Source organism: Callorhinchus milii, unplaced genomic scaffold (assembly GCF_018977255.1).
Source record: "Callorhinchus milii isolate IMCB2004 unplaced genomic scaffold, IMCB_Cmil_1.0 Scaffold1, whole genome shotgun sequence".
Taxonomy (NCBI): domain Eukaryota; kingdom Metazoa; phylum Chordata; class Chondrichthyes; order Chimaeriformes; family Callorhinchidae; genus Callorhinchus; species Callorhinchus milii.
Window position 1 is genome coordinate 50671418 of NW_024704742.1, and position 19926 is coordinate 50691343.

At 39.7% G+C, this 19926-nt stretch overlaps 1 protein-coding gene across 3 annotated transcripts in view; it reads right to left on the bottom strand.

Moving 5' to 3' along the window:
- The window catches only part of corin (corin, serine peptidase), a 76673-nt gene that overhangs the window by 27744 nt on the left and 29003 nt on the right, over positions 1-19926 (bottom strand). For all 3 annotated transcript variants that reach the window (XM_007892710.2, XM_007892712.2, XM_007892711.2), the window contains exons 5-8: positions 11887-12068; positions 4174-4275; positions 3317-3424; positions 1812-1922 (exon numbers count right to left, since the gene is read on the bottom strand). In XM_007892710.2, the coding sequence (XP_007890901.1) occupies positions 1812-1922; positions 3317-3424; positions 4174-4275; positions 11887-12068 (503 nt within the window). The remainder of the gene's footprint in view (positions 1-1811; positions 1923-3316; positions 3425-4173; positions 4276-11886; positions 12069-19926) is intronic.

Below are 19926 nucleotides of genomic sequence, written 5' to 3' on the forward strand. Positions count from 1 at the left end.
AGTTCAAAACCCTAAAGGCTTTCAAACAAAGCAATTCTCAGCACAGCATTCAAGAACTCTTAAAACCAATTATATTAATATGTAACAGAATGAGGAGTGAACTACTGCCTGAATTTGATTGATGTTTTGCAATATTCAGTGAGTTTGACTAAATCTAGAACATAGAAGGAAACCCTAAGCACATGGGAAACAAGGCTGATAACTATACTGAAAAAAAGCTATGTTGGAATTCGTTGTGGGTGGTACCAAAACATGTAGCTTGTCCGTCCAGGTCATTTTAATGCAATTCTTGGAAATGTTTCTTAAAGAAGGGCTTTAGCATAGCAGAACTACACAGTGACCTTCTCCTGCAGAAGTCATCTGAGAGATAATTGTAATAATTTAGAGGCACTACAAGCTGACCAGTCTGCCGCGTTCTTCATTGCATCGCTTTGACGAGGCACTAAAATACTCTGACGTTGCTGGGCTCCCTGCTGCTCATTGCTGTTCAGTCTCTATCAGCCAACTCCTGGTAATGTGTACTTTATGATATCAGTTTATGAATTATAATTTTTTTTCAGATGGCACATAGGCAAACATTTCTTTATCGTGAATATCTCTTCACACTCCTGATGATGAAGCAGCTTCGAATGTGTTGTATATATTTCAATTATTGCAATAAAGCAATGCAGCTTTTGTCAGCTTCAGTTACAGACCCAGACACGGCATTACATAAGACAGACAGACAACCATGCTTTCTTAAGAAAGTTCAGTCTCATCTGGTTTAGTGTTGTGTTGGTGCTGACACTCTACATGCCAGATCCTAGCAGTATATTTAGTTATGGTGTAGAACAGACAGATGGGATATTTATAGTAGAGCTGTGCTGACTGGATATGTCTGCCAGCAACTTTACTACAGCTGAACATGTTGCCAGGTCCTGACTAGCAGTGTCTGATGTCTGCTTTTACAAAGAGGCATTTAGACACTGCTTGGTAATGAAGCTCCCAATGGCAAACACAACATTAGAGTCAATGGAGTACCATTAGTCACTTAACTGCTGCTAAACAAAGCCACTGAGGCAATAAAAAGATGTGTTTCTCGTCCCAATCCCCAGCTCGGCTCCAAATCTTTCATTGGCCAGTGCCTTGCGAAAGGCTATACAAGTGTACTTTGTTGTTGTTGATAAAGAAACATATGAAGAAATATTGCAAAATTTACCCTTCATTTTTTATGAGCTTTTTAGACCGTTTGAATTTCTTGTTTACACTAATGGATTGTTACTCACTAGCCCTGGTATGCTAAGGAGGTGTATTTGTGCTTAGTTTAGGGGACAAGGAGATATGTACTTGGCGTTCACCTGTCCATGTCACATGTATGATCTGATATTTGATCGATCATCTATTCTGACACAGACAAGAGACTGTAGCTTCCGCCGCAAGTCCAAAGACAGTGAGTGCAACTTTAAGCTCTATCAGAACTTAGCTGTGAAACAAACCTACACAGAAAGTGGTAAACATGTTATCCAAGGCAAAAAACATTGATCCAGTTATTGACTTAACGTTTTCTGGTGATATAGTGCAGATAAAGAGGGAAATTAGCTATTTGCCAAAGTAATCAACTAAAGGGTAGTGAAGGATTTTCTTTTTACTTTGGGCTCATACCGTTACACTACAAAGGTGTTTTCCGTTGCTGTACATTCTTATGTACACTAAATCTGGTCTATGTGCCACTAATATTCAAAGCACACATTCCTAACTTCATTTCTAGCCAACATTACTGAAGTGCTTGTATGACTGAGCGGCTGTAGTGTTGTAGTGAGTTGAGGACTTACAGCAGTTAACCTCATCAGAATAGTCGGAGCAGTCATGGTCTCCGTCACAAACCCACGACTTCAGGATACACCTGCCATCTCCACATCTGAAACCCACCTCTGGCTTGCACTCTGTAGATAACACACAGTTTAAGGGCCTTGTCAACACATTACATCGCATTAACGCTGGCACGAATTGAAGGAACACTTAAAAATACTGCGAATATTACCCTAATGTTTCTTCATAAAACCAGTCACTTAAACACAGTCCATTGATTGTTAGGGACTAATCATCTGGAGATCAGTTTCCATATCAGTCTGACCTTTGTTCCCAACACAGTGATCTCATAGACCAGCCTGACACATCAGGTTAGTACTGGTGTGAGCCTTCATTGTTAGAGGTGACATGTTTTGTTTAAGATATTAAAACTGGGATCTTCTGACTGTTCAGGAGGAATTTAAAGATTCCATGACACTATTTAAAAAGTGAAGGGAGTAGCTCATTGTGTCCTGGCCAACAATCTTCCATTGGACATTAATTGACATTTACTCCATGTCTATTTGTAAGATTTTCCTGTGTATAAAATGGCTCTTTGGCTAATTTAATCTCATCCTTCCAGAACAGCAACTTAAGTCTTCCCATTACAACACAATGTGGTTTAATTAGCTTTATGTCCTGACCTGACGTAAACTACGCTTATTAATAACTCATAATAACTACTGATTACTTTCTGTCTAAAAAACGTACTTCCTGGCGTTTACTCTGAAATTGAACTTTTGTCCTGTTGTCTTAGAATAGCTCTATCTCATTTGGCGTTCATATATCTCCAAAGATCTCCTTAAAGTTATTTATTTTCAAGGCTGAAGAGTCCTATCTTATCTACTTGTTTCTCATAGCTCATCCCTCTAACAACTCTTGTTGCGCTTGGTAGGACCTGGGAAGACTCCTTATGTCACACTCACCAGAACTGTGACCGTTACTCTTGGAGCAACCCGACCAGAGACTATACAGCTTGAGCATGACCTCTGAGCATCTGACCTCAAATGATTTGGTAATAACAGCCCAGTCACTCTTTCACCTTGTTTTTCACCTTCCCTTGGTAGTTTTTACCTCATTCATGGTATGTACGTCTTCTATTTTGGCTTCCTATATTGTATTTATCTGTATTAAACATAATTTGCCAGTGAACAACCAATGTGCTTACCCTATTTGGATTGCTTCCTGATTCCATAGCTCTCCCTAACTTACTTGGGTCTATAAAATTGAACTATCTGTAAATCCAGGTCATTTATTTAGACGAGGAACAGGTGAGGACCCAGAGAAACTCCACTCAATACTTCCCCACATATCAACCGAGCGAGCATGAATGTGATTCCCATCTTCACATGTTCTGATTTATGTTCCAGTAAAACAGCACTGAACATCTACAAAAATGTAATGAAATAAAATGTTGATTTGCAAATATATATTAAGCACGGGCTTTGGTTGTTAGACAGGGAAAGATGGTACATAGAGTGGTACTTACCACAGCCCATTTCATCGCTGAGGTCCCCACAGTCATCATAGCCATCACATGTGTTATTGTAGAGTATGCATTTTCCAGTGCCACACTGAAACTGGCTTTCACCACAAGCTGTGGACAAAGAACACCAAAAGCTTTAGATCTATTGACAATTTACATGAAGTTCAAAATGTCTGCAAACTCAACTACTGCACTAAGCAATTCACATTTGAGCCAGTGGGCAATACCTCTGGTTTCGCATTTTTTTAATATCTTACAACCTCATTAAAATAAGGTACATTATTCAGTCCTTTTCACTTCTTTCACTGCTCCCCAATGAGCCACCTTCAGGCAGGGAGTACAATGATGTGGTCTCAGTTAGCTCAGTACCTACCCAGAGTCATTGCCGTTCTGATCCTCCAACAGAGCACTTGTTGATTGCTTTTTTCTTGATAAAGTTAACATGACGTAGTAGACATCAGCCGACACATAGCAAAACGAGCACAAGATTTAAAAACTCGCAGGACATTGTTTTGAATATATTGAAACATTTGGGTAAAAAACCATGGTCCATAGAGCATGGGGGCATCCTGGGGGCAAGTTTGCACGAAGCAGGAGAAGAGACAAGGTAAATTAACCCTAGGCAATCCCAAGCTTAAGTTTTAGAAGCCTTTTGTAGGAGGAAAGGAAAACTGAGCGAAGTCAAGAATTAATTAATATCATAATTACTCAAAATCAGCTATAAGTGTCCAATATATATGCCACCAAAGCGGTATACACAATGGTTTCATTTTCCCATTACATTACTTATCAATGAGTCTATGGAAATAGTGCAATGATTCTCTAGAGTCAATGAAGGAAAAGAAACAATAGTGACATACTGCAGTGTGCCTCATCGCTCCAGTCGTCACAATCATTGTAGCCGTTGCACATCAGTTTCCTCTCGATACAGAAGCCGCTTCCACACAAGAAATTCTCAAGACCTCCACATATAGATGCAAAAAAAGAAAAACACATAATCAAAGCTTCAGCACTGATATTTAAGCTGGCCAGAGTTGGCAGAGCAGTGGAAACAGATGAGGGAGAAGTGTTGCAAGAGATCACCAAGGTAGGATTGGGTAAGGCAGTGGACGCACCTAAAGGCAACGAGGAAGATGTTAAAATTGATTCATTGGGGAATAGGGAGCCAGTGGAGCCGGGACAAGGGTAGGGCCGCGGAGCCTATTGTGGGAAAGGTGCCGGCTGCAGAGTTCTGGTTGATCTGGAGCTTGTGGATAGTGAAGCTACCACGTCCAGAAATAATATAATAATAATGCATGCATTTGATATAGCGCCCTATCAGGTCCTCGAGACATCTCAAAGCGCTTCACAGAATATACTGTAAAGTGAATTGATTGTATATTTTGCAGCAGCAAATAGCACACAGCAGTGACCCACAAACAGTCGTGGATTAGGTGACCACATCCATCTATCCACCCACCCACCCACCCAGCCAACCAGCCAGCCAGCCATCCATCCATTTATTTATGTTTTTTGAAGGGATTATTACCCCCGGAAAAGCGATCCGCCAATCGACCAACAACCAGGTTCCTACTTACTACTAGCTAAATAGAGGTGTGTGGAGTAAGGAATCTTGCGCAACGTTTCAGCCTGCCAGGAATCGAACCAGGTCTCTCGCTTGCAAGGTGAGTGCTATAACCACTGAGCTACAGGACTCCACAACAGGGCATTGGAGAGTTCAAGTCTGCAAGTGGGCAGAAGTTTCAGCTGCTTTGATGGTGAGGAGCAGAGACGGATAATGTTGTTGAGAGAGAGGAAATTAGCCAGAGCCTGGATAAAAGTTTTAAAGGACATTAGAGAGTTGAACAAAACAAAATAAAAAATACAAAAAATTCTCTGCCGTACGTTTCAATTGATATTTTTAAGATTTCTAACGTCGCATGAAACCCAGATACACAATACATATCTCTGATTAGCAAGTTCTCGATAACCTGCTTTAATTAACAGCAACAAATTGCATTTATATAGTGCTTTTCACGTTGGGAAGAAGTCCCAAGGCGCTGCATTCGGTTGTAAACAAAACCAGATTACGAAAGACCTCACTTCAGTACAGAGACATAATGTTTTCTTATGATTCCCATTAACGCAAAAACATCCACTCAATCATGACAATCTCACTGGTGTGTGGTAACCAGAATGTTACATTTCTGCTTTGGCTGTTGTCATGGAGAATGCAAGTGCCACGTGGCACATTAGCTTAATTACCCACATAGCCACCATCTGTTACCCTGGAAGATACATTTTCCAGCTCCACAATGTATATTCTAGGCTATCAGATGTTCACATTTCTTTCCTCGCCATTTAACTTTAGAGTTCACCTAACACTGTGGCTTAACTACATAATGGGGCAGCAAGCTTACATGGAAATGAGACATTTCAACCATTACCTTAAAGATTATTTTGTGACTCAGTCTGAATGGAAATATACAAACTAAGTGTTCATGCAGCGTACATGGTTCCTGGCACACAAAGACAACACAAATGGACAATAATAGGTTCAAATCCATTTTAACTGTATCACTGGTGTACATTTGATTGTCATCTCAAATGAGTACCAATACTGATGAGATTCAGGATGGGTAGCTAGGTTTCATAGATGGCAATACATCTGTGGAACTCTTAGTTTGATTTGGATACTCTTAAGTGCGGTGATGAACTTGCGCATGTGTCAGACACCCAGTTGACCAAAGAAAAAAATCCATTTCTGTTTCTGAGCGAGATTACTTTATGGAAGCAGAGTGCTAAATGTTTTCCATAGCTAGCAATATGAGACCCAAACCAAGAAGGCATTTCTTCACGTTAGCTACACATTTGCAAGATTGGAAGGATCACGGGATATGCGAAGAGCTGCAAAATCACAATTACTGTGGAAATGGAGTATTAGTCGGAGAGAAATATTCACGGAAAAGAAGCTCCAAACATTCCCTTAAGGCTGCTATTATAATATTAAGACTGAGAAGGTTACTTACATTTTCCATGTGTATTTACAGAAATCTATACATTCACAATGGAATCTTATTTGTGATATTCACAAACTGCAAACCCTTCACTGTCCAGTGCCTTGGGACATCCTCCCGACATGAAAGGCGTTATATAAATGCAATTTGTTATTGATGTTGCATTTGCTCTATTAATTGCGTCTTTAGTTTGCAGATAACAGATGAGGCTATAGTGTGGTAATACACTGGTGTAATTTCATACTACAGTATGAAAGCCTAGGTCCAATTGTATCTGTAATACTAAAGATGGAAGTGCTCGCGGAGGAGGAGGAGGAAATAACATTTTCACACACTTATAATGGCAATAAATGTTTTAATAAAACACAGTAGAAACCAAGAGGAAATTGGTCTATGTGAAATATAGTTACCTTTGTTCCTACAATTACAGGAACAGCTTTTGATTTCTTTAGCAGCCCCAAAACATAAGGCTTCAGGAAGCTGAACCAGCAGGTATGCTTAAACTACAGGATCCCAGCTCTACATCCTCCTTCTACATGCTCTCTGGGACCAACAGGAATAAAGAAATTAATGTGTTTCTTGTTCCACGATGATAAGAGATCCCAAAGGAGTGTTTTATTAAAAGAGCAGACACATTCATTTCTTGGCACACTAACTTGATTTGGGTTTTGTTATAAATGGACTAACAATTCAGGAGTCTGCTAGAGATTACCACTAGTCTGCCATGATCCTTGGAATAACACTATTGTATGTTGAATTCAATGTGATACTGCTGGTATTGGGGAGGGAAGCCGATTGAACAGTGAAATCCATCATCACTGATCACTTTCAACAAATGCTGGTTTAGAAATCAACGACTGAACCAGATAGGTTCAGTCAATTTGCAGATTAGTTTTTCCAGGGTAATAATCCCTTCTAATATAAAATCACTCAGTCCATGACTGTTTGTGGGACACTGCTGTGTGCAATTGGCTGCCTCGTTCCGCCCACAAAATATACAGTCATTTCACTTTACAGTATATTCTGTGAAGCAATTTGAGACACCTCGACGTAAAAAGGCACTATTTCAAATACAAGGATTATTATTATAGCACACACAAAGTGGATAGATTCGCAACACTCCTAGAATATAGCACACATAAATGGGGTAGGAATGTTCAGAGTGCCTGTTTTAGCCGTGATATGCTAGAGATGGTAAAGTACTGATATGTGATCAGATGCCACCCACGTGAGTTCAACTCTGCCACTGTGGAGAGACAGGAGCAGAGGTCATGTTCTTTCCCTAGGTGAGGGAGGAGGAAACGGAAATACTGGAAGGTCAGTTAGTCTATGAGGGCTTCTCTGAGCTGGAGCAGATGGGTGTGACAACCACAAGAGTTCTGTTCTCCCTATTAAGGTTAAATGAAATCATTCACTGAAGCTGAGAATGAATCACTTTTGCATTTCCTACTGTCTCTTTGTCTCTCTTTTCCATCTTTCACATCATATCGACGTGAAAGGTGCTATACAAATGTAATTTTGTATTGTATTATATCTTCTTTAAAGATCACCAGGGTGCCAAAGGTCTCATGCGGATTATAAAGTCCGAGCTGTCCAGACCAGAGGTGAAAAGTAGGGATGTATATTCTTTACTGTATTGTATTACAATTATTATTATTTATTTATTACAAGATCACATCTGGTCTAATTTTTCCAGAACACTCATCCTACCATCTTTCTATTACAAAATCAAACTGTTTTTAAATGAGCCCAGCATTCTTGACACAACCACCTTTCCTGGCAACTTGTTTGAGTCATTAATTATCCTACTTCCTGGTGTCTGTCCTAAAATTGCCCTTTACACCTTAAGCTTACGTCCTCTTGTTCTGTTGTCTTAATAATAATAACAATTCTTGCATTTGATATAGCACCTTATCACGTGGTTGATATGTCTGAAAACGCTTCACAGAATATACTGTAAAGTGAATTGACTGTTTTTTGGGGGCAAAATAATAATAATAATAATCCTTGCATTTGATGGTGCCCTAACATATGACCCAAATCCTGTGGTTTGTCATAGGGTGTAAATTAGGGTAGAAATTTCAGCACAGGAAGATACTGTATGACTCAATGTTTTAAACCAGTGGTGGTTAACCTTTTTGGTCAACCAACCAAATATATTTTTCTTGATTCAATATGTCCTGTTGGGTAAATTGACAATAGAATAGGCTTGTTTTCTACCATGCTTTTTGTGTGCTTTAGAAGAGAAAAATGCAAAGAAGTACAGAGAAGGAGCAGAGAATTTGGATTAGATTATATAGCTCCATTGTGGAAGCTGGCCTAAATGATCTCTTTCTGTGCTGTAATTTCTATGATTCCAATATCCCGTCTCAAAAAAACCCAATGGAAAATGAAACCTGGTAGTTATTCATTCAAGTGAATTAAATAGAATAAATATATCTGCGTACTTCAAGATTCCACTTCATTACAAATGTGTTTTATACACCAATGGTGCAATGTTCCAAGAAAAGAGCAGATTGAACAGCTGAGTGTTCTGTTTTTCTCTTTGACCGTGCCTTCAGCTCCCCTCTCGACTCTCTTCCCCCTTCTCGCTCCCTCCCATCCCTCCCCTCACCCTGACCATTTCCCCCCTCCTCGCTCCCTCCCCTCCCCTCACCCTGACCATTTTCCCCCTGCTCGGGTCATGACCCAACTGTGCAGCGCCTTGGGACGTCCTCCTGACGTGAAAGGCGCTTTATAAATGGAATCTTGTTGTTGTTGTTGTTGTCCCGCCTATCACTAAAGAGTTCATATCTTCCCATGGGGTCACCGTCCATACAACAACAACAAGATTCCATTTATTGAGCGCCTTTCACGTCGGGAGGACGTCCCAAGGCGCTGACAAGATACACTAACATCTTGCCTGGACAAGATACAAGATACTCCCAAGGAAAAAAAACCACTTGCTCCTGCATTTTATAACTTATCATGTTGAAATATCTCAGTGTTTCACAAGTAATTGTTATCAAGCACTCCTACATAGTTTGAAAGTCACTATGTACTTTGTCTTTATGTGACTGGCCTTTACCTCTTCAGCAAAACAATGTTCCATACATTTTGGAAATAGAATGTTCGTTAAATGTCATCAAACTGCACTATTCTTTTCAGTTTCTTCAAATTAAAATAATTTACAAGTCAGCTTGACATTTTCCAGTTTATTGGTAAACTGAAGCAGAAAAATCTAAAAAAGGCATGTGGAAATCGGCAGAAAAATAAGACTACACAGACTACACTAAGCCAAATAGGCTTCTTCTGTGCTGTAAAATTCGATATCATTGTATGAACTGTTATCTCAAAGATGCAGAATCTTTAGATTTGAAACCAGTAAGTGATTTGTGACTGATAGTGTGCTGTTTTGTAACAGATTCAATGTGATATAACATCAAACCTATTATGAAATATCCCAAATTTCACCGCAATAATTATTTTTCAATCGCTAATAACTTGCACCATTACTGTAGCTCCCTTTTAAACTTAGTAATTAATGAGGAAATAGGCAGCTGCAAAGAGGAGGACATCTGAGTGGAATACTTAGTAGGAAGATTGTTGAATCATGCTGAAGCTCTTAAAACTATGTGCTACAAACAAGCTTCCCTGATTTGCAGCTATTAAACATGTACACTCACCGTACACCTTGCTATCAGGCGCCTATTTAACCCCAGCTGGTTTTTTGAAAAGTATCAAGGCTACAGCTACCATAACATTGATCACAAATTTTCACCATAAAAATACTTTTTTATTTACTTGCTCTGAACTTATTTTGTGGCATTACCAAGCTATAAGAACGTATCAGTGTGGGGACTTACTTGTACACAGTGACTATGAAAAGGAAATTGCACTGTTATTCACTTTTTTAATGTTGTGAACACCATCCTGGAACTCTGGAACTCCATCTCACAGAATTCAAGGGACTTTTTTAATACAAAGTAGGGTGCCTGTGTTCATAAATATTCACTATTTAGAGCTCAACGAATCGATGATAATTATCACAGTACATACAGCATTTTCACCCAAGGTTTTAAATTAAAGATAGAAACAGAGCAAACGAGAATAGCCTACAAAGAGAGCAACAATCTCAAAGGGCTATCTATCATCTTGATAAAAAAATGTGTGTAAACACGAAAAAAAGATTTCAAGCATTTTGTATTTTTTCTCTAAACTATTGCACAATTGTAATTCAATGAAAGCCACTGTCATCCACTCCAGTTTAGGTTTTTTGGAGCAACTTGTTGTGTATGCAGCCGTTTCCACTTGTTTGCTCATTGTGCAACAGCCAAAAAGAAACATTTGTCTTGTTTTAAATGAAGATTCAAAATAGGTTTTGGAAATGAGTCGCCTTAAAACATTGGGAAGTGTAGATAGTAGTTTCCCCGGTATGTCCATTTACCGCTTAGTCATTTGGTATGTAGTGTTGAGGACATGTCTACATCTCCATTTTCACCTGATCAGACAGTTCACCCTTAGGGAGACTACTTATTTCCTTCCTTTTAACAATTGAGGCCAGAGTAACATAATTGGCTGACTACATGCTGTGATTGTGACTAAGATGATTATCCTCACCAGCTGAATAATGAAAAGCCTGACATATTGTTTAATTGCAAACAGTAGGCACTTCATTCCTGGGCCGGAGTCTTTCGAATGGATCCCAATCTCCAAAGACATTCTTCACATTTCATAAAAATTAACATGTTCTCTTAAATCCCTCAGTGGGAGATTATTCATTAACTTTCTGCTCGGAGGAGGAGGCTTGGAGGATGTTTAATATGGAATCCAAATTAAAATCTTCTCAGTGAGATTAAGCTGCACAAAAGCTTCTAGAAGCACTGTACTCCAACATACTGTATTTTTAAAGATCATTAAAGTCATTTTTTTTAACAATTTTCTCAGATAAACATGTTTTTTCAGTAAAAGTTAATCGGTAAAAAAAGCAGCTTGTATCCTCTCCAGCACTAGGCTCCACAAGTTCATCACCCCCATCCTCACTCAGCTCCACTGACTCCCCATCCCCGAGAGCATCAAGATCCTCGTCCTCACATTGAGATCTTCACACTCACTTCAAATCACTTCATGCCCGAGCACCTCCTACCTCTCTACCTGATTACACTGTGTTCTTCTACCCATCCCCTTCACTCAGCTGACTACGGCGTTCTACACATCCCTCAACCCCTCCACCATCAGCAGCCGTGCCTTCAGCTTTCCCTGTACAGGGCATTTAGAATATCCTCTGACTGAGTGACCACTAACGCACTTCTCCTTGAATTTGATATAGTGGTTTATCATGTTGTCAAGACATCTCAGAGCACTTCACAGGATTTCTTGTTAACTTCAGTGACTGTATATTTTATAGCAAAATGTAGCAGCCAATTTACACACAGCGATGTCCTATAAACAATCGTGAAGTGAGTGACTAATTTTATCCAGGGGATTATTAGGCCTGGAGACAACACCTACAGAAATCACAGAGCAGGTGATCTCACCTTAGTCCCTTAACTCCAAACCCAGGAAACAAAGTAATCAGGCAATAAACACTTAACTTACATATTTTCGCTTTGCCTTTTTCAGGCGAAAAGCATATCCCGCTGGTGTTTTCCATTTCTGTGTCATTGACAAACCAGGAGCAGTTGAGAATCTCTGGCCATTCAGCGTTCACCTCCAGCAGTAAGGGCTCACAGCCTTTCTTTGCAGCCTCACAGAAGGACATGCAGGGTAGAATTACTGTTCTAAATAAATCAGACAATATGTGAACATTGTAGCGTCTTTAATGTCTAAAAAGCACATTTTTATATTAGATTTGGAATTGTAATCAACTTATTTCATTCCTGTTATTGTACAGATGGGAGCAGGAATAGGCCATTGCAGGATTGTGCACCTTGCAGGATTGTGCACCTTGCAGGATTGTGCACCTTTTGGAAATGTCTTAAGCTTTCTTAATTTGGAAGCAAATTTTCCGTAGTGCTGTTTTTGAAAAGAAATTAAGAAAACTGGCTTCCAAATGAAGACTGATAAAATGTTTCTGGAACATGGAACTTACAGAAAGAACATGGGGATCTTGTGAAAGTTAACTTGGAAATGTTATGGTATTTAAAATTCTGACAGGATCTAGTTTTGAAAACATACAAACACACACACACTCAAATATACACATAATAATAAAAGTGAATTTTTTTTTAAGGGATTATTACCCCCGGAAAAGTGATCCGCCAATCGACTAACAACTGAGTTCCTACTTACTGCTAGGTAAACAGAGGCGTGTGGAGTAAGGAAACTTGCCCAACATTTTGCCCTGCAAGGAATTCTGTAGCTCAGTGGTTAGAGAACTTGCCTCGCAAGTGGGAGACATGGGTTCGATTCCCAGCTATTATTACTAATAACCCTTGCATTTGAGATAGCGCTTTATCACGTTTTCAAGACGTCTCAAAGCGCTTCAAAGAATATACTGTAAAGTGAATTGACTATATTTTTTGGGCGGCAACAACAACAGGAGCAGCTTGCAGAGTATATTGTATTTGAAGATTCATAATCCAATACTTGACAATCAGTCTGATGATCTTGCATGTTAGGTGAGTTGTATTTGCCAGCCGTGAAGTCCATGCCTTCCACAGACCAAGTACCATCTGTTCCAGTGTGCACTCCAGCCAAACCATTGAATCTACATACACTGTAAAAAGTGTCCCAAAGCTGCAAAACATTTCCCAAAGAGATTACTGCTGAATTTAGTGACCCAATTTGATACAATGGGTAGGTCAAGGAGTTCTATTGTTGCTGGTACCTTTGAGTCTATGTTTGCTGGCACTGAGATGTCTGCAAGAACAAATGTGTTCATTATTCCCGAGCCGCCCTGCCCACCCACATCAATCGTCTCATGTTAGCAAATGGTATTTAAAATTCTGTTTTCATCTAGCTGTGCTCTGCAATCCATTCAAATTGTGCAACAAAGGGAGGTCAGGGCCTCCCCTGACTAGAGACATGCATAATAATAATTCTTCCACTTGATATAGCACCTCAGCATGTCGTTCAGATGTCTGAAAGCAGACTTATTGTAAAGTGTAGCGACAGTGTATTTGTACACAGAAACGTCCCACAAATAGCCAAGAAGTAAATTAACAATTATATCTGAGGTGTTTGTGGGTGGGAAACTGGGAGAAACTCCCTTCTCTTTTTGAGTAGTGCTATGGGATCATTAATATCCACCTGAACAGGCGGACGGGACGAGATGCACTGAAGACATAACTCAGTCAAGTAAAGATGGCATAGCATTATTGCCAAGCCTAAATAACAACGTCAAATCCGTCTTGGTACATTTGCAGACTAGAACCACATGACATCAAACAATTCATGTTACTGAATTAGCTAAGACTTTTCTTAGAATTACCCAGATAATTCAATTGTGCCACAGGACAATAGACACACGGCTTTTAATTACACAGCAATGCAACAGGCCATTTAGCCCAACTGGTCTGTGTCGGTGTTTATACTTTTATATGACCCTCTACTCTTCCAAATCCTGTATCTCTCTATCCTCTTCCATACCTCTCTTTTGCTTTCTGCCTCATGTACATTTGAGTCATCCTACCATGTGAAAGGCAATATAAATGTAAATTAGCATTTATTCTATTATCGCCATACACCAGTAGGGGTGAAAGCACTTCAGCTGGGACATCAACGATTCTTCCCTATCCCCAGAAGGCTGGTAGATAGCCAATCTTATGTAGACAGAGACCATTACTTGTTAGTTTGTTATGGATATCAAAGTCTGTAAATCTCTGGTCTTTTCTATTTTACCCATTAAGGATATACTTTGCAGGTTCAGCCCTGATAATGCACGCATGTCCTCTGATCCAGGAGTGGTTAGGTTAGATCAGATTGGAATCTTGCTCTCCTCCCCATACATTACACTATCAATGTAATCTTAATAAGACAAAATAATAACCTCTTTCCTGGTGAATAATAAACACCACTAAGCCCAATTCCCCTCAATAAAAGGGAATAACTCCATGTAAAATATATATCCAGGATTTCTCCTGGTTTTCAGTTTTGCTTCACAAGTGGAATAAGCTACTATGCAGCATTAAAAGGCCCACAACAACAAATTGCATTTATATAGCACCTTTCAAAAGCAAATTAAACAGATTTATTTTAGAAAATCATATCTTGGGATACAGTATATAGTTTGGGTCACGACATGTGCATGCGACTGCCAGGATGGTGGAAAGCAAACTGGATGAATCTGGTTCTTCTTAACATCCAGCAATTCTTATGTTCATATGTTTCACATTAGGTCACAGGGATTATGGAATAAGAAACCCATCAAATACACTCCTTGCAAAAGCCCACATATAACAAGCACAGTTATTGACTTTCCCGAAGCACTACGATCTCTTGAGAGGAGTGAATAATCACATGTAAAAATTCTAAATTGTTAAGCCCCTGTGCAATTTATCTCTCACCTACAAACATGATCAAGTGGATATTGATTTACAATATGGAAGTATTCAACCCTGACCAGGCACGTTCCAAATAGGTCTTGGACAAAATACTTACTTGCCTAGATTTTATACACATTTTATTTTTACAGATCAATAATCCACAGATTGATGCTTGGAGAAAGTAAACCCAGAAACAATATTTCATATAATTCAAGGCAGTAAGTAATGGACAGAGACTAAACTTGGAATTCAGGAAGGATGAGATAAAATGGCCCAAAGGGCCTTCTTCACCCAAAGCTCTCATTTGGTATAAAATGACATGTGTTTCCCCCAAGAGTTTCCCTGTCTATACTTTCCCTCTCCATCCATCCCTTTTTGTCACACTTTCAAAAGCAGTAAAATTTGCTCCTTTTAAACTGAAAATAAGCTATCTTCCATAGTGTATATGTTTTCCAACCTCACATCAATCCATGAGATCTTTTCTAGTGTTGATGGGGAGGTGAGGGGGCAGAGAGGAACAATTTTAAAACTATTAGATTTGTTTCCTTCACAAATTCCATTCCCGGTTTATAACTTAATTTGGTTTATTGAAAGCTGTAAATGGGATACTATTAAATAGGAGTCATTCTATCACTCTAAACATTGAGATTTTGGAATGTTACTTTTCACATAGGAGAACTGACTGGCTCTTAAAGCTAGTATTGTATAGCAGTCATTTTTCTGTGACCCTTTATATTAGTACAGAGCATTTTGTTGTCAGAATGACTTTATTTGGGATTAAAGTGCATCCTTAAACAAACTGAGTGACATTGCCTTGAAGATACTGTCTATTATTTGACCACTTAACTTTCCATTGCTGACACTTCAGTGTTATTCCTGGCAATCGATGCGTCAATAGAGTTATTTGGCTGGATCCCAGGCAAAACATATTCAAATATGTTTGAAGATTATATGCTTTGGCATAAAATTGTATTTGTATAATGCAAAAAATGAAAATTTTACAAACCACTTCCACCCATTATAATTAGGAACAATATTTACAATGTTACAATGTTTAAACCGAGTCTCAGTAAGTAAACAGAACATAGCAATCTAACGGCAGTTACCTGAAGTTTTTCGACCCAGCTTTGGGTCCAAGTAATGGGAGAAAGAGGTTCACAGTTGCAGCCAATTGATAATTATTGACAATTTACAGTAATATCAAAACAACATAGAATCTTACAGCAAAGAAGGAGGCCATTCAGCCCATTATGCCTGTGCTGGCTCTTTGAAAGATCTATCGAATTAGTCCCACTCCCCCACTCGTTCTGATTGTCACATTGGGCACATTTTTCATCCTTTGGTTTTTAATTGAAATTTTGTGTTATTAATTATTTTGCTCAAACAAATGAACCAAGACCACAGCCTGCCCCAAGCTATCCCAGATGAGGTCCAGCACAAGATAGATTTAGATTAAAGCTCCATTTACTCTGTTCCAACCTCAGAAGAACACCAATGTGATATATTTCCCTTTCCCAGACCGTGGCCATGGGACAATGTGCACTGCCAACTGAGTTGAGATTGTTCACATTCGGTTCATATAAGACAATGACAATAACTTGCTTATTACAGCGTACTTCACACCGAGCGGCGTCTCGGAGCGTTTAACATTGGCGTGGCTTAACAGTGGTGGAGCCCGATGCCAAGCCAGGGGAAGAGGGAACCTGAACATAGGCACGGTCGAAGAGGAAGGTCTTCAAGCGTGACCTGGAAATGGGGAAAGAGGGGGCAAGGCAAAGGAATTGAGGAAGAGAGTTGCACAACTATGGGGTTAGCGGTTGAAAGCACGGCCGCCAATGGTGGGGGAGAGGGACCAGGAGAAAAGGAGAAGCCTGGAGCCAGTCGAGCGGAGGCAGTGGGTAGTAGTGTAGGGAGAGAGCAGGTTGGAGAGATAGGGGGGTGCTGGGGTATGAAAGGATTTAATACAAGAGTTAGAATCTGAAATCGATCTGCTCTGTGACAGGGAGCCAATGAAGTTTAGCAAGGACTGGGGTAATGAATGTACGGAGTTTTGTGCGGGTCAGAATGCGGACGGCGGAGTTTTGAATTACTTGAATTTTGTGAATTGCAGAGGGGAAACCAGCAAGGAGGGTGTTTGAGTAGTTTTAAGACCTTTACAAACCACACGTGAAGGAGACTGGATTTAAACCTAGGGACCCAAAGAGACAGCAATTAATGACTAGAGATTAGGTCTTCCAATTCATTTAAGAAACAACTTGATGCTGTAATGGGAAGATGGTAGGCTGCGTATTCTGGAAGGTTTAGATCAAATGAGCTGAAGGACATTCTTCATCTGAAACTCTCTTGTGAATGGCCAGAGTCTACTCCACTAACTATACAATCACATCAAAGATAAATATAAATTTTAAAATGAAACAGACAAATATCGCGGAAGTAGGTCACATTTGACTGTGAACTGTCAAGTCTTAAAGAATGTGAATGATGTATATGTTCTTATTGCTGTAATTCTATTTCAGCTACATTTACTTTATCCCTGCAGGTAAAAATATGCTGCAGTGTATGTAATTTAATCCAGAAGTCTAAAGTACTATGGTTTTAAACTCTAACACCTTAGTGTCAGATGTTCAAATTACCAGAGCCAGTTATAGACTACAGTAGAGTGGGTTGGCACTCAATGTGTAGATATAAGATTTTATACGATCAAACAGCAACAGAAGCAACTGTTGGAAAAAAATAACAGTGCTAGAAGATAAGGCCATGAAAACCAACAGCATTCCTGGCTATTTTAAGAACACATTTTGCGTAGGTCTGTATGCAACACATTTTTGAGTCAAGCACCTGGAGAAAGAGGCAGATGAATAAAAGGGGTTATGTTTAAATAGCGAACAGGAAAAAGTACTCTCTGTAGTAGCATTTTAGATGGTGGTTTTTCATTTCTGGGTAGATTGACTTTGGTTCTGACTGAATAGATTAACATTTTCTCTTCCAAAAGGTCACAGGTAAAAAGAGTTCTGGCAGTTCTCAATCTATCTCTCTGTGGATTTAAGCCCATAGCCTGCGATCATTTCAAATGTAATTCTGATTGACATTAATTCAGCAACCACAGTCTGGAAGGTCAGAAAGTTTTTCTGGCAATAGAAATGTCACACTGGTATAGGATATGACACCTGCAGTCAGAGATGGATTATATTGTACATACTGTACACACATATATGCCCAGTTCACAATAGGTGAAATAATAATAATTTGGCCACACACTCCACAACTGCTTGTCGGACACTGCTCTGCGCAATTGGGGCCCGTACTCACCCAAACTAAACTCTGTACCCCCATCACACTAGTTCGAGCCAGGCTCCAGTGGCTCCCTATCACCAAACAGAGCGATTTCATGATCCTCACACTCACTTTCTTTTATAATACCTTTATGCTCTGGCACCTCCCTACCTCTCTGACCTGCTTATTCCCCAACCCACTACCTGCTGTCTCTGCTCAACTGGCTCTGGTCTCCTGCATGTCAGCTCCCCCTCCCCCCAGCTCAGACTCACGCTCCACCACTGTCAAGATCTGGGACTCTATCCTTCGTGAGGATTGCTATTTAAATGCAAGTTGTTATTGTTGTTGCTGCGTTTTGCCCACAAAATATACAATTCACTTTACACTATTGTCTGTGAAGCGCTTTGAGACTTCTCAAAGACATAAGGCGCTATATCAAATGCAAGTATTACCACTATTATTATAGGGACTTGTGATCATTTCCAATAGTTTAAACATTTAGATTGACAGAGAACTGGTGCCCATGCTAGCTTTTCGCTTTTAGGCAGGTTGGTTGGTACATTATGGTAAGGTATCAGCATTCTCACCTTTCACCCAGTCAGAAGATTGTGGGTTCAAGGCCCACATCAGAGCTTTTAAACTCTTAATCTAGACACTCCAATGCAAAGATGGAGGCTACTGCATTGACAGAGGTATTGTCCGTTGAATGAGATGTTAAAGTGAAATCCCATCTGCCTGTTCAGGTGGACACTTTAGATCTCATGGAACTATCGAAAAGCAGAACAGAACTTCTGAGTGTTCTGGCCAACAAGTTCACAAGTAAAATTCATATTCAGTTCATCGTTGGCTGCTGTGTTTGCTGACAAATACATTTTACAGTAAATCATGTGAAGCACCATGAGATATTTCAACAATACAATATATCAAATCCCAGTATCATTATTAATGATGTCAGTGCTCTTAATCCAGTGGATTTGTGCTGATTTGTGCTGAGACACTGGGCTGGATAACTATTGCGCTATTGCATTTATGTAATTGGACTAATTTGTAAAGAGAAGAATTTTAAAAAAAGATTCACAGCCTGATTTATACTTAGTACTCTAAATTGCTTTGGTTGAGAGCTGAGGTGAGATCTGGGTGTCTATATATTAAGCTTGACAAAATGCCAGTTGTTTCACAAATTTGTTAAGGAGCTGTGAGTATGGCTATCTCTCCGCAAACATAAAAAAGTCTCCTGGACCACCCAAGAACTCTTATGGGACTGTTCTTGAGCTGAGGTTGAGTTGACTCACACCATATCACAGGAAGCGAGTATCAATGCCCTTGTATACCACCTCCTCGAGGCTCTATCAGCAGCTGGACTCCAGCGCAAATCACCATGCCTCAAACAGGATTTATTATGTGATCTTTCCTAGTACATAATAATAATCCTTGCAATTGATATAGCGTCTTATCACATCTTCAAGACGGCTCAAAGCGCTTCACAGAATATCCTGTAAAGTGAATTGACTGCATATTTAGTAGACAAAATGCAGCAGCCAAATGCACACAGCAGTATTCCACAAACAGTCGTAGATTGAGTGACCAANTTTTTTTAATGATTGTACCCCCAAGAAAAGTGGTCCGCCAATCGACTAACAACTGAGTTCCGACTTACTGTGAGGTATACAGTGGGGTGTGGAGTAAGGAAACTTGCCTAGCGTTTCGTCCAGCCCGGGAATATGGAGTTGAGTTGTGTAGCGTCCCATTGGCGAGGTGAGTGCTCTAACCAATACGCTACAGAACTCAACTCCATATCAACATAATGTTCTTGTAGAAAAACTATAAGTATTACCTTGTATCTAACCAATATTTGAGAACATTGAATACAATATTACAT